This window comes from Ylistrum balloti, unplaced genomic scaffold (assembly GCF_031769215.1).
Source record: "Ylistrum balloti isolate Yb309-2 unplaced genomic scaffold, AGI_CSIRO_Ybal_v1 Utg369642, whole genome shotgun sequence".
NCBI lineage: Eukaryota > Metazoa > Mollusca > Bivalvia > Pectinida > Pectinidae > Ylistrum > Ylistrum balloti.
Window position 1 is genome coordinate 845,992 of NW_026781902.1, and position 14,473 is coordinate 860,464.

The following is a 14,473-nucleotide window of genomic DNA, read 5'->3' on the forward strand; positions in this document are numbered from 1 at the left end:
TGGGAAATATATGTGGAGATATATAGAGAATACTTGGTCAGTGTCTTAAAATATAAGCTGTATTTTGGTGAGGGTGAAGAATTAATATTAGTGAAGAAAGACAAAAGCGACAAGCCTCTTTCTTTCTGTCCCGAGCCAATATACAGCTTATGTTTTCAGATACAGATGTTTTTCCTGAAACATTAATTAAAAAATCAGACAATTCAACATTTTGTTGTTCCATTTCTGTTTACCTGACATTGACATGATGCTTTAATTTTGCCTGATGATTACTCCAAAAGAATTGCTCAATGCAGAAACTGCAAACTTCTGTGATTATGAGAGCAATTTTATGAATTTCCATAGATAACCTTGTTATTACAGCATATAAAATTGCTTATTTCAACAGCTATTTTTATTGTTAAATGTAATTTTAAAGTAATTTCAGAAAGTAGTCCTGTCGAATTGACACACATGCTGAAATACAGCTGTTTTCCATCACTGCAGAAAAAATATATATGTGGCAGGTGTATACCAACAATGGCAGTGCCAGTCGCAGGAAAAACAGAGTTTATATTGTGTATAAAATGCTCCTTAACATATCAAGGTTTAAGCTTCTTCTAAACTAGGTGATGTGTAGGAAAAACAATAATGCCTCTTGTCACTGGTATCTGTTATGTTACAGTTTTCAGGCAATATTTACTCTTTGTCTCTCTAGATCAAACATAACACAAAAGTTTGTTTTTAGATGAAGGACTTAATAACCAGCTGGTTATCTGGTGTCGAGATTTCAATGACACAGAAAAACTCAGCAAGACCGCTGTTGATCTAACCTTCAACCCCTCAACCGCCTACCACAAGTATCAAGTGAACTTTGTAGGAATCAAGGAGGAAGCTGTTGACGTAAGGAATATTTAATTAATAAAGAATTTATGGCATCAACTATTTAGTATAAATGTTTGTAAGATATCCTTTACTTGATAAATAAAAACATCAATTTAAAAAAAAAAAATTAATTTTGATTTTGATTTTGAACCATACAGGTAACATAACAATGTATTTTTTTTTTTACCCCAACAGACTCAGTGGTGTATGGAAGTGTTTGTAGATTCTGAATATATGGCCCAGCTGTGTGGAATCACAGAGTTCTCCCTTGACACACTTTTAGTCTTCCATGTGTTCAACAAAAACAACTTCATCCCACCTATTGTCTCAACATTTGAACCATGGTCAGCCAAGGCATACATCCAGGAGCTGATTATGCCTCCAGAGCCTGGTTCTCTTTGTCGTTATGGCATTCCCTTCAGAGGAGCAACAGATCCAATCCTTCAGTATGAAGCGGGTATAGGGACAACTAAACTTGGAACTGAAGCAGAGCCATTCAGAGTGGTAAGGCTTTAATAACATCTGTCTATAGTATATTACCGTTGGTCTTTCCAGGATTGTCCAGCAATAAGCTCGTGTCAGGTTATAATTCCATTCATACCAATTATGTTACACTATTGAGTGGAAAACTTCCATTAACATTCAAAGTATATTACAATGTAAGATAAAGTGTTAAAATAAATAGTGTTAAAACAAATTCCAAACATTGTTTTCGAAATCAGAGTTGTAAAGCTCTTGAATTAAGATATTATTAGCTATGAATTATTTTTTGAAAGGTTCTGTTTTTCACTAATTTTGATGACGGAACGAAATTGAGAAAAATAAATGCCTTGGAAATGAAATCGGTAGGGGAAATTATAGGACTTTTCATGACTTCTATGATAAATATATTTTTAAAACTACTTCAAGCATTTGGTAAAGTTGCAAAAGTTGCAAAAAGTTAATAATAAAAAAAAGGTGTAAGGTCAGTTATATGACATGTTGTGGCTCAAGGCTGGCCATATATTACTTGAGGATTGTATTTATGCTTCAGATCGACACTCCTTGTATCCCATGCTTTGATGATTGTTCCCGGTTCAACTGTAATAGCACCTGTAACCCTGACGACCGTATATTAAAAACTTTCACACTCGCCAATCTCACCCTTGAACCAAAGCTGTATGTGGAAAATGAGACAGGGCATGGTCAATTAGAGGATGTCACATACTATCTCACAGGTAAGAAATAATTCACAGATAAATTATACTGTTATCTTACTTACTATGGCCTTCTTATGAGGTCACATGCTACATTTCTAAAAATAGTTGGAACAGTTTTTACTGAGAAATAACATAATGACAAAGGACATTTAATGTCAGACTTAATGACAAAGTAATTTTGATGTCAGATTTAATGACAAAGTAATATTGATGCCAGATTTAATGACAGAGTAATATTGATGCTAGATTTAATGACAAAGTAATATTGATGCTAGATTTAATGACAGAGTAATATTGATGCTAGATTTAATGACAAAGTAATATTGATGCCAGATTTAATGACAAAGTAATATTGATGCCAGATTTAATGACAAAGTAATATTGATGCCAGATTTAATGACAAAAGTAATATTGATGCCAGATTTAATGACAAAGTAATATTGATGCCAGATTTAATGACAAAGTAATATTGATGCCAGATTTAATGACAGAGTAATATTGATGCTAGATTTAATGACAAAGTAATATTGATGCCAGATTTAATGACAGAGTAATATTGATGCCAGATTTAATGACAAAGTAATATTGATGCTAGATTTAATGACAAAGTAATATTGATGCTAGATTTAATGACAAAGTAATATTGATGCCAGATTTAATGACAAAGTAATATTGATGCCAGATTTAATGACAAAGTAATATTGATGCCAGATTGAATAACAAAGTAATTTAAATGCCAGACTTAATGACATTTATTTAATTTAAGGAGAAAGTGATGTTGGTTTTACATAGCATGTAGGAGCAGGCACTACTAAGAGAACAAATTCAAATGTTTGGACATAAAATAAAGTTTTGTAGTTGACCATTAAAAAACTAACTAATAAGGATTCTTGTAACTGTAGGTCAATGAAAAAAAAAACCTGTCTGATGAAAAATTCATGTGTTTGTACAGTGAGGGCCATGGTTGGTTCTGGAGAAACAGCAGTGGTGTCTTCCAACGGATTCTACATTGATGAAACACCACCAGCTTTTGACACAGATGTATTTATCTACATTGATGTCAATCAGGGTGAATTTACCCCTACTTACTTCCAGTCCTCCAACAGCACTATCAAGGCTATCTGGCTTTGTGAGGACAGCGAAAGTCTCATAAAGGTAAAAAACAAAAAAATTTCCCTGTGTTGTAAAGTTAGAAATAGTCCTTACCTGAATGTGTGAGGCCAATTAAGGTCTCATAAATGTAAAAAAAAATGCTGAATGTGTGTGGACAGGGAAAGTCACATTAAGTAGAAAACTAAAAAATGTCCTCGTGTCATAAAGTTGAAAATAGTTTGTACCAGAATGTGTGAGGACAATGAAGGTCTCATAAATATTTAACAAAAAAGAAAAAAATGCTGAATGTCTTAAAAGTTAAAACTAGTCCTTATCTGGCTGTGCCCGGACAGTGAAAGTTAAAGCTGAGTGTTGTACAGGTAAGCAGGTTAGTGGAGGTCTCCTACAGATGAGTAATTTCTATATATTCGACATGTAATTGAAAGTCCCTACAGATGAATAAGTTTTATACAAGTAAGCAAAAATTTTGTTCAGGTAAATCTTGTACAGATAAGTGAAAATCTCCTACAGGGAAGTAATTTTTATATACTACAGGTGAGGTGAGGCTGCTAAGTCCACTGTAAGAGTATGTTTACAGTAAATACCTGTATATATATAACTTTTTGATTATTGAAATTGTACAGGAATATCAGTGGTCAATTGGTACAACAGTAGGAGGACAGGATCTACAGGACTGGGAATCAGTAGGAGTGAATCCTACTGGGATCAACGCAACATTTGAGGGGCTGCTGGAACATAACACCACTTACTATGTGTCCGTCAAGTGTACTAATGGAGCAGGAAGTGTTGTGACTTATAATGACACTAAAGGTTTGTTTTATTCAGAATACAGTTCAATAAACCCTAAGCCTTCTGTCCATAAGATTCTAAATGTTTTTTTTTTTTTTTATTTTGAAACAATTATAACTTTTCAATATTAGATCAATATTTTGACAATATCACAATGCCACGACATGATCAGATTTACCTACATTGTGACCTTTGACCTTTGACTTGCATCAATGAAAAATTGGTTGTTTGGGCTCTTTGACATACATTTTGAGACCTACATGCAAAACAATGTGTCCAGACTCCTTTTTCCAACAGATTTTGTCACTTTAACTTAATACATGGGGAATGTGTCAATATAGGTGAGGCAGTTTTCAAGGTAATAAAGTAGGTCACATTGACTTTTGACCTATAAAATAAAAACAGATTTTTCAGACCTGATTCCTGCACTGCTTATACTGAAACTTGTGAATTGGGCAGAGGTGCATGTCACTTGGGGGCAGGGGTTTATTGGCATTGAAGGAAAAAAATACTTACCTCACAAACAAGATGAATCTTACTTAATTTATCTAAATTTATACCATATATATTTATGTATTGGGCTTTATCAAACATTTGTTTGTCTAAAATTAGTTCCTGCATTAATTGATCACCTGTTCTGAGAATCTTTACCTTGAGAAGGTGACTGTAATTTGTTGATTTGCCTTGTTGTAGTAGTTACCATAGTGATGCTAAATTGTTATAGTAGTTACCATAGTGATGCTACATTGTTGTATGTGTTGTAGGTACCACAGTGTTGCTGGAGCCACCGGTTATAGATGATGTTAACACAGTCCTGGAAGGAACAGAGCCTTTCCCTCTACCGGTTATACCTGCCGATGCAAAAGTATTAAATGACTCTACCTCACTCACATGTACCTTTTCCATGACAGCTGATGAGAGTGTGGACCGTTATGGTAAGTTATGAGTCACATTACCAATACCACTTAATAAAATTTAAAAGATTGATAAACTCAGTAATGTCTCACATTGTTCAGAACACTAGAAAATAACAGGTGTGCTTGAAAGGGTAATTATTGTTTCTCGCAGACTCTTATTTTTTGATAATGAAATATGATGAATGCAATAAAAAGATACCTGGCAAAAAAATTGATAGAGAGATTCCAGGATTTTCGTGAAGAATACATTTTTCCATTTCAAGTTTTTGTTAGACTGCGAAGTGTTAAACTGTTGAAACAAATAATAACAGGATATTGTGTGTCACTGTATTTGTTTGGTGACATAAAGTGCTGGACAGGGTTTTAATTTAGTATAGATCCTAATAGTTGAGTCTAGAGTAGGAATGACACCATGTATCCAGTGTTTTATTATTCCATTTGGATTGTGTAGATTTCTGTGTGGGAAGCACAGACGAAGAAGATGACATTTTCCCATGCACATACTCAGCCATCAATGTAACTACAAAGGTGGAGGTGAAAAATGGTAACTTTTACATCAATGGCATGCAGATACGGGCTCTTTCCCAGTTACGACCTCCGAAGGTTGGAGAAAGTGCTGCAAATCAGTCAAATCCCTCTAACAGCAAATTTCAACTGGAGCCAATGAGACAAGCAGTTATGTATCTAAGGATCTGTAATAAAGCTGTGCTATGTACCAACAAAACTGTTGCTACCACTGTGGTTGGAAGTGCTGGTATGATGAGTGGTACCTCCTCCAATGGGTCTAGTGTTGTCATTACCTTTACACTGGGATCAGCAAGACGAAGGAAACGAGCCACTAACGACATCAATATCCACACTTCTGGAGGTATTTATATATGAAAAGATTGATTTACAATCTTGTCACCCAAATGGAAACTAGAAAATATATTCCTTCCATATTTAATAAAGCTAAAAAATTTACAAAAAATTTAAAATGTAAACATTCACACATACATTGTACATGATACTGAATTAACAACAGGAAACATTTCATTCATCACTCTTTAATTCTGTGATAGAATGGATTATATAATGTTTAATTACTATGTTGCCAGGGTTACAAGCAGGCCAGACTATTGTTGTGTCACCCTTGGATGATGCGGCGTTACAGAAGGAGTATCGGTCAGACGCTTCCCTTTCCTATGTACCTTACATAGTCGACCCAGCAACAACCAATGACCTTACGGAACGATTGCTACGGAAACGGTACTTTCTACCTCATTAAGTGGCTTATCTTGATAAGCAATTCTCACTGAAAAGCAAAAAAAACTTAAGATGTTGACTGGTTGACTTAATTAGTTTCAGAGTTTGATACATAATGGAAAGTCAGTTTTTATGGAAAGGAACTTGTTTTACATTCAAAGGAAATTAGAAGGAATATAAGACTGAGAAAATAAACTCAACATTTCATCTAAAATTTCTTTTCGTTGATTAGTATATAACACTCTAGCATTGCATGTTTCCTGATTTATTTCATTGATGTTTTATATGGTTTATCATCAATTATCTCAGGCTTTATAAATATAAGTAAACATGGCACTTCAGTTTTCTTTTGTCCTTGTTCTTCTACCATCCCCAGTTTCGCTGACTTTGATTCAAGACAAACTAGTAATTCTTTGGGGCCAGTTTTATATGTCATTTCTACAGAAAAATGAACAGAAATATGAAAAATACTGAATGTAATACAGATGAGTAAATTCTCCTGTTGAAGAAATTATCCAAGAACCAATGCCCTATGAAGCTGTGGTTTGTGTGCTGGATTTCAGGTGAATACCTAGTGGTATGCAGGGCTCTCTTCAATCAAGTAATCTAAATAAAAAGGGAGAGATAAGGAGCAACTCCTGGAGCCAGGTTTCCAAACAGTATAATATACTCTCTTTTACAGCTGGTTATGACATTTGACCTTCGAATACTAAAACAATGTATGTTACTGGTTTTTTTTATCCTGTAGGTTCCTCGGATATTCTGATAGCTTTGCGATAGGATCCCTTGGCCACATTGAGTTACCAGGACCTCTACTGGTGACTTACCCAGACACTGTTGGAAACGTTACAAGTGGCAACAGGACCATGTTGCTGCACTGGAACAAATGTAAGTAGGACTGGGTGATCATATGTGTAACTACTTCTGAATTCATAGCAACACAAGCAAGAGATTTTATTCTTCTGACTCTGCAAAGAAAACATGTTGCTTTTATAATGAAGTGGGAGTCTAAATTTATTATCAAATGCATGAAAAGAAAAGTTTATTCTTCTTTAGAAATTCCTTGACCGATGAATAGTCTAATGCTGTAGCTCATAGATGCACACATATTATTGAAAATGCATTTTAGTATGGACACTTCCTCACAGCTCAAATCTGGGAGGGCAAAAAAAGAAATGTGAAAAAAGTTTTGGTTTTCTTACCATAGTTGAAAGTTATCAGATCAGGTCTCCAGGTAAAAGAATTTTGTATTTAATTTTTTTTTTCGTTTTTGTTAATGAGGCAAACAAATTATATTTTATGCTTGAAATCTGTTATACAATAATATTTTTTTCATTTCATTCTAAACTGTGAAATCTTGATCTAGCTTAGCGGTATTAGAGACGGAGAAGTTTTGTAGATCTTGTTCTAGTTACTGTAATATTCTCGTACACTTACAGTACAAAACCAGTGGGAAATCAGCAGTGAGTCATGCCAGTACGAGATTGACCGCGAAGTATTTAACGGGGATGGCACCGCCACAGTCAAGGTAAATATACCTAATATAAACAAGAATAATAAATACAGAGAGCAGAAATGGGAACAAATACAGATTTTGTTTGACATGCATTCATAATTACAAAACATTTGATTCCTGGCAAGGCATTGTGAAGGAAGTAATATAAATTGTCTTGTAATGACATATTGTGAATGCAATATTGTAAAACCATTAATTTTCAGAGGTTTTGTTTGGTCACCTGAGATGTTTCTGGTAGATCTGGTGTTAACAATACGAGGATCTGAAACTATTTCTGATCTGGTGTTAACAATACGAGGATCTGAAACTATTTCTGATCTGGTGTTAACAATACGAGGATCTGAAACTATTTCTGATCTGGTGTTAACAATACGTGGATCTGAAACTATTTCTGATCTGGTGTTAACAATACGTGGATCTGAAACTATTTCTGATCTGGTGTTAACAATATGAGGATCTGAAACTATTTCTGATCGACCTACTCTTGGTTATATCATGATACTATATATAATAAGAATTATGTGTCAGTCATCTCATGCTTAACATCATCAAAATTAATCGGAAAAATGATAATATTCTGACTATACCACATGACATCGCCCTTCAAAGTACCATTTATTTTCATCAGTAAACTGAATACACTAGGATGATCATTGAATTGCTTTTCAAGGTTTGTGAAACACACAGAGAGGCTGTTGAAAATGCTACCGACTCCATCCCTGATAGCTCCAGTCGTAGGCGTCGACGATCAGTTGTAAATGCAGACTCCTATTTTAGTTCAGAAACACAATTTGTGTTAGCAAATACGGCAGCAGAACCATTCAACTCGCCTCCAGTCCTGGAAAGTGACCCCAACATACTGATGCTGGAGGATGAAGGTAGGTACAAAGTGATGGAGTAGATGTTACAATAAACCTGATTCAGGGTAAACCTGTTATTTATAGGTACTGCTGATCAAGTTCTACTACATTGTTCACAAAGCAAAGATATTAATATTTTGAAATTCTCTGGTCATCAACCCTACATTTTGAAAAAAGTTGGAAAGAATCTTATGTAGAATTAATTCAATATTCTTTATGAAGCTTTGGAAAAGTAACATGAAAAAAAGCCAAAAGGTCATAATAGAAAGTAGCAGTTTAAACATCAATGATTTGATACAAGAGTATAAAAAAAATTATTTTTATTACAGGCATTATTCAGTACCAGTTAATCTCATCTGACCTGGAGAATGACACTGTGGAATTTTTTATTGACATCCCCTCTGGGAATGAGACAATGGGAACAGCACAAATATCTACAAGTGGTTTGTAAGTAAATCTTTTTATCAACAACTTACCAGTTCTCTGTGAAAGCACCTATAAAGAGCCTACTCTGCTGGAATATTGGAACCTGTCCTACAGAAGCACCATGGTTAGATAGAACCTCTTTAAAGAGAATACAGATAAAATTCCACAAAATGTGTACTTGCTATTTCATATAGCTAACCAGAGTTGCAGACTCCCTGGAAAGATTTTGCTGGCTGCAGAGCTCTCATAGTGTACTGTATTAAATCTAGTATTTTTAATGGCTTTGTAAGAATCAGTACTTTCTGTTACACATATGTATATATTTTTCATATTAATCTTTTTTCCAGGTTGTATTACACCCCTTGTTTAGACTGCAATGGCCTAGACTATATTTACATCACATTGGTTGAGGTCCAATCCGACCCAGAAATACCACCTGCAAACACTTCGGTGATCCTGATTGTAAACATCACGAATGTGAATGATCCTCCAGTGATTTTTGTGTCACAGTTTGGTGACAGTGTCCTTAATGAAGATGTCACTGAACCTATTGTTGTAAGTGTTTAATAAGGAAGAAGAGGTTTATTTTCTGTTATTATTTTGTCAGTTGAACATTATTTTTTAAATGATAGTTATATGAAATCAATATTGAAATTTAAAAATTTCCAGTATGTAGATCTTTTAACACAGAAATCTTACCAATTATTTTAGGTATACCTGGAACAGAAGAACAGCTGGAACTCTGAAAAATGGTCAACTACTGACTCCTACCTGTTACTTGGAGCATATGATGTAGAGATGGAAGACCTCAGCGTTTCCTATACAGAACCAGCTGTGGGCACTATACTATCCTCTACACATTATACAGATGTTCCTGAAGTTGGCCTCTGTCCGGCAAGTCCTCAGGACAGAACAGTACGTTTAATTGCTGCATAAAACAGGATAAGTGTACACATATTTCCAGAAATGTTATGATATTATATACAGAATCAAATGGAAGGTATTAATTCTTTTATTGGGATAATGTTTCGTGTCAGACAAGAAATTCCAAAACATAACTTTATATAAAACTTTTTCAACATTTGGTACAAGTGCATTTGTTTATCCGTGTAGAATGCCATGCCACCTTGACTGTTTCAGTTGAGTTACACAAAAGTAACATTAATATTGTTATTGTCTGCTGTACACTACAGAAAGGATGTCAGATATCATGCTTAATATTTGTCAGTATTTGCATTTAGTACAAAATGCAGTTTTCCTGAATACTGACTTCTAACTCAATAACAATTTGAATGGGATGTTAGGTCCCATTTGCCATGAAGATATAAAGGAGTATCTTACACACTCAATCTTTTTAAAAATTATCTGAATAAAGAGAGACGAGAACCAACTCCAGAAGCCAGGTTTCTAAACAGTATCATTCTGATTTCTTCTACAGCTGGTTAGGCAGGCCGTCATCAGTGCATAGCTTGTATGGTATACATGTAGTAAGGATTGATTTTAAAAATCATTTTCATTTTACAGGCGACAATGTTCCCGTGTGGAAACTTTAGCATCGAGATCCCTCATGATCCTGTTAATATGTCCTGGTTGTACTTTACACTTAACTACTCACAGCCGGATGGATTCTCTGGATTAGTTTTCTCCAGGTTTTATTTCAATGACACTGCAAACAAGACATCAGACGTCATCACTGTACAATTTACAATACTGGAATCTCCTTGTCACAATTCTGGCTCATGTCGTCGTAAGTGATTTGCTCTATGACAGCTAAAGTTTTTTTTACTACAATAACATTTCATTTGTTATAGTGATATCTTCATCTTAATGCTGCAGCGATGTTTAAGTCTTAGTACTTTTGAATCATTTGAATCACATTGCTTCAATACCAGTTAAATATCCATGTAGCAGTGACATTATAATCGAAATTTGGTAACAAAGAGAATTACAGAGAGGTTTGAATCCTTTATATCACGAGTTGTTTTAAGCTCAGAATGAAAGAGATTTCTAAATATTGGTCTCATGGAGATGTTTGGTGTCACAGAGATGTTTGAATAATATTTCACAGTAGATGATTGAATTTTGGTATCACAGAGATGTTTGAATCTGACCATGAAAGTCATTTCTAAATCTTGGTCTCACAATGGATGTTTGAATTTTGGTATCACAGAGATGTTTGAATCTGACCATGAAAGTCATTTCTAAATCTTGGTCTCACAATGGATGTTTGAAATTTGGTATCACAGAGATGTTTGAATCTGACCATGAAAGTCATGCCTAAATCTTGGTCTCGCAGTGGATATTTGAAATTTGGTATCACAGAGATGTTTGAATCTGACCATGAAAGTCACGCCTAAATCTTGGTTTTGCAGTAGATGTTTGAATTTAGGTATCACAGAGATGTTTTAATGGTCTAGAAATATATATATAAATGTGATGAATGCTTTAAGAGTATACCCAGTTTCATCGAAATAATTATCATTGAAAGAAAGAATTAATAATTGAATCAGTTTCATTGTTAACTTCATTGTTTTCCTTCATTTTACAGCAAAGAGCAACAGTAGCTATCCGTGCCAGAATGCGTACCGCATCAGTAATTTTGACCAGTATTACGATTGTGAATGTCAGCCAGGGTACACAGGTGTATACTGTGAGATAGACATTGACGAGTGTGTTAGCTCTCCTTGTCCAGCTCCTTTTGTATGCACAGACTTAGTGAACCAGTACGAGTGCCTGTGTGAAGATGGAGATCTCCGCTGTAAATTTGAGGCTTGGATGATAGCTCTGATTGTCTTTGCCTGTATTCTCATCATCATCTTGATTCTTCTATGTCTATACATCAGAAAGGTCAAGAAGAGGTAAGAAATATTTAAGGAAGGCATGGTGAAGATGAAAAAAAGACATTGTGTAGTATAATTTTATGTCCTCTGATTACATTTGCATTTTTTTTTTTAATTAACCCTTACTTTGAGTTGAAGTGAAAAGTACCACTGATATTTATTTTATTATTACAGCAGAAATTTTCTCCTTATTGAAGATAATTGATAGGTTATTAATACATTTTACAGACTTCATTTGGCATAGCTTCTTGTCAGTGTTACCTATGTATGTCATACCTATTCTTTTACGAGTCCAGAAAAGCAAGAAATTATCTCTAATTCATCGTAGCTTTTATGGTATAGATAAAATAGCATCTGGTGACATTTTTAGAAACTGTAATACATGGTGATGGGGTTATTGCCAGAGATGAACTTATTACAAGTATATATACAGTAAATGAATTGATAAGATACATATTGATTCAGATTGTCAGACTGAGAGATTGTCTGTTTATTGGACTTATCATCGTGAACAGTCAGGGTCATTTGTGTGGTGGTTTCCTTGTAGTAGCTGGTGGCTACTTCGTTTAATAACATACTGGAGACCAATTGCATGCCATCCAGAGCAATTGGCATAGACATGTCTTGCCCGAGGACACAACCAAGTCAGTAATAACATGGGCCGTTGGACAGATGGAATCATTATTTTACATAGTAAATCCTCTCTCAAGGTAATACATTCTGTTTCACTTTAATGTGAATCTCATTATTACAGGTTTCTGACAATTACATATATATTATATATTTCAGTGGTCATTTTGCTTGGGTGGAAAAATACATCTTGTGTCGACAGAAACATGACTCCATGGTGTCTTTGAAGAGCGATAGTGACTTGTCTGATGTAAGTACATGGGATACTTGTGGTGACAAGGGTTTTCACTCTCTGTTGTTCCTATGGGTTTTTGTTTTAGAAAAGTTAAATATATTATTTTTAACAATTGAAAGTTATTCATAATCAGTTGTATTCCAGGTAAAGCCTTTAGAATTAAGAAATAGTTTGAAGTCTCTATTCTCTGCCTGGAAATATGAGGAATGATTGCGTGTCTGTTAACAGTCCTTTGGGATAGTAAATGGAAGAATAGTCTTATGTTAATCCTGATAAAATGCATAAATTATTCAGATTCTACTCTTTGACATAGTAAACTGAGCAAAGATGACATTTTAGCTGTTTTCAGTTTTTTTGGTATTTTAACAATATGCAAATTTTCAATTTTCGTCCTTTAAGAGAGTTTCTGCCCTTTTGTCTTCAAGTCGTTTTGCACCTCTGACTGATGTAGAGGTCAATTTTCTAGCTAGACTTGGTAAAGACATGTTAAGTTCACATTCAGATGAACTGAGAAAGAAGTCCTGACCTGGCAAAGTGAGCAACAAAGACAACTGTTTTCAGCCATTTGATTTTTTCAGCCCGGTGTAGAATTTCAACATATGGAAATATTAAATTTTGCAAATAACAAAAAAATTAAAAAAATAAAATTCAGCCCTTTTGCCACAAAGCCAATTTTAATTTCTGATGGAGGAATAAGGAAATGTTCTATTTTTAGTAAACAGAGGAATATACAGTAGTAAGTACATACTTAACATGATCAGGAATAATTGAAAGTTGTTTTCCTTGATCTGCCGTAAACTGAGGAACTTTTTTCAAGTCAGTCTGGTGAACTATGAAGTTTGTCGTAAGCTTAGTCTAGTGAATTGAACTGATTTATGATTAACTTTAATTTTCAGGAATTTATTTTGGAAAAACATGCCCCCTTTGTGGTGAGAAATGTACTTAATGTGTATATGTATCTGTAGAGGGTATAACATATAAATTGTTTGTTATGAATTAGCATGTTTGACAAGTAACTGTCGTAATTGTTTATAACCATGTAATAAAAACAATGCTACTTTTAGTTGTAGGTTTTAGATAAACAGAATGAACAATTTGTCACACTCCAACTCATTTTTATATCTTATGTTATATAAATCTTGTAAGTATTGAATTTAATGAGATGGGCTCTTTGACAAGCAGTTGTTTTCTAAAGAATTTCTGTTTAATTTAACATTGTAGTTCATATTGTGGCTTTATAGTAGGCCCTTTAATGTGATGATCTCAGGGAAGTGTTTTATAAATGTTACATTGACAATTCTACTAGTACATATACAACTCGTCTTAGAAATTGGTTACAGTAGTCTTCATACATCTATTAGTGAAAACAAAGAAACAAAAGGCCAATAGATTTATGTTATTTACAGTTCATATATATTGTGTATCGTTGTCTCTTTTATGTCTTAGGTATTTAACCCCAATTTTCTTTTCTGTTTATATGTAGTATGTGAATGTATCTGATGAACAAAATTTTAACATGTTGTAATAGAGACAATTTCATAACCAGTGTATGTTTTTAAAATCAGATTAGTTTTTATAATAGATTAAAATGTATGCTTGATAAGATATATATTTGTTTTCTCTAATCCAGGATTAATGATCATTTGTTTAGCTGTGTGCAAAGTTGGTTTATTAATCATGTCTAGAATGGGTTTGTAGTGAGTCAGGTAGAGTGGAAATAAAGAGATATAATTGCAAGGAAAGATAACTTAAAGCAGATCAAGCAGACCTGGAAAATGTTGAGGAGGTAACATAAAACAGGGCAGTAAGAGGAGGTAACACACAAAACAGGAAAGAAAG

At 34.1% G+C, this 14,473-nt stretch overlaps 1 protein-coding gene across 1 annotated transcript in view; it reads left to right on the plus strand.

Annotated features, from left to right (window-relative positions):
- The window catches only part of LOC132554742 (uncharacterized), a 182,423-nt gene extending 169,264 nt beyond the window's left edge, over positions 1–13,159 (plus strand). The window contains exons 197-214 of the mRNA XM_060219054.1: positions 728–882; positions 1,060–1,368; positions 1,898–2,081; positions 3,016–3,218; positions 3,800–3,986; positions 4,730–4,900; positions 5,334–5,750; positions 5,980–6,130; positions 6,876–7,015; positions 7,567–7,655; positions 8,314–8,521; positions 8,833–8,950; positions 9,277–9,484; positions 9,641–9,844; positions 10,454–10,676; positions 11,478–11,787; positions 12,559–12,649; positions 13,034–13,159. Of these exons, the coding sequence (XP_060075037.1) occupies positions 728–882; positions 1,060–1,368; positions 1,898–2,081; positions 3,016–3,218; positions 3,800–3,986; positions 4,730–4,900; positions 5,334–5,750; positions 5,980–6,130; positions 6,876–7,015; positions 7,567–7,655; positions 8,314–8,521; positions 8,833–8,950; positions 9,277–9,484; positions 9,641–9,844; positions 10,454–10,676; positions 11,478–11,787; positions 12,559–12,649; positions 13,034–13,159 (3,494 nt within the window). The remainder of the gene's footprint in view (positions 1–727; positions 883–1,059; positions 1,369–1,897; positions 2,082–3,015; positions 3,219–3,799; positions 3,987–4,729; positions 4,901–5,333; positions 5,751–5,979; positions 6,131–6,875; positions 7,016–7,566; positions 7,656–8,313; positions 8,522–8,832; positions 8,951–9,276; positions 9,485–9,640; positions 9,845–10,453; positions 10,677–11,477; positions 11,788–12,558; positions 12,650–13,033) is intronic.
- The last annotated feature ends 1,314 nt before the right edge of the window (positions 13,160–14,473 follow it).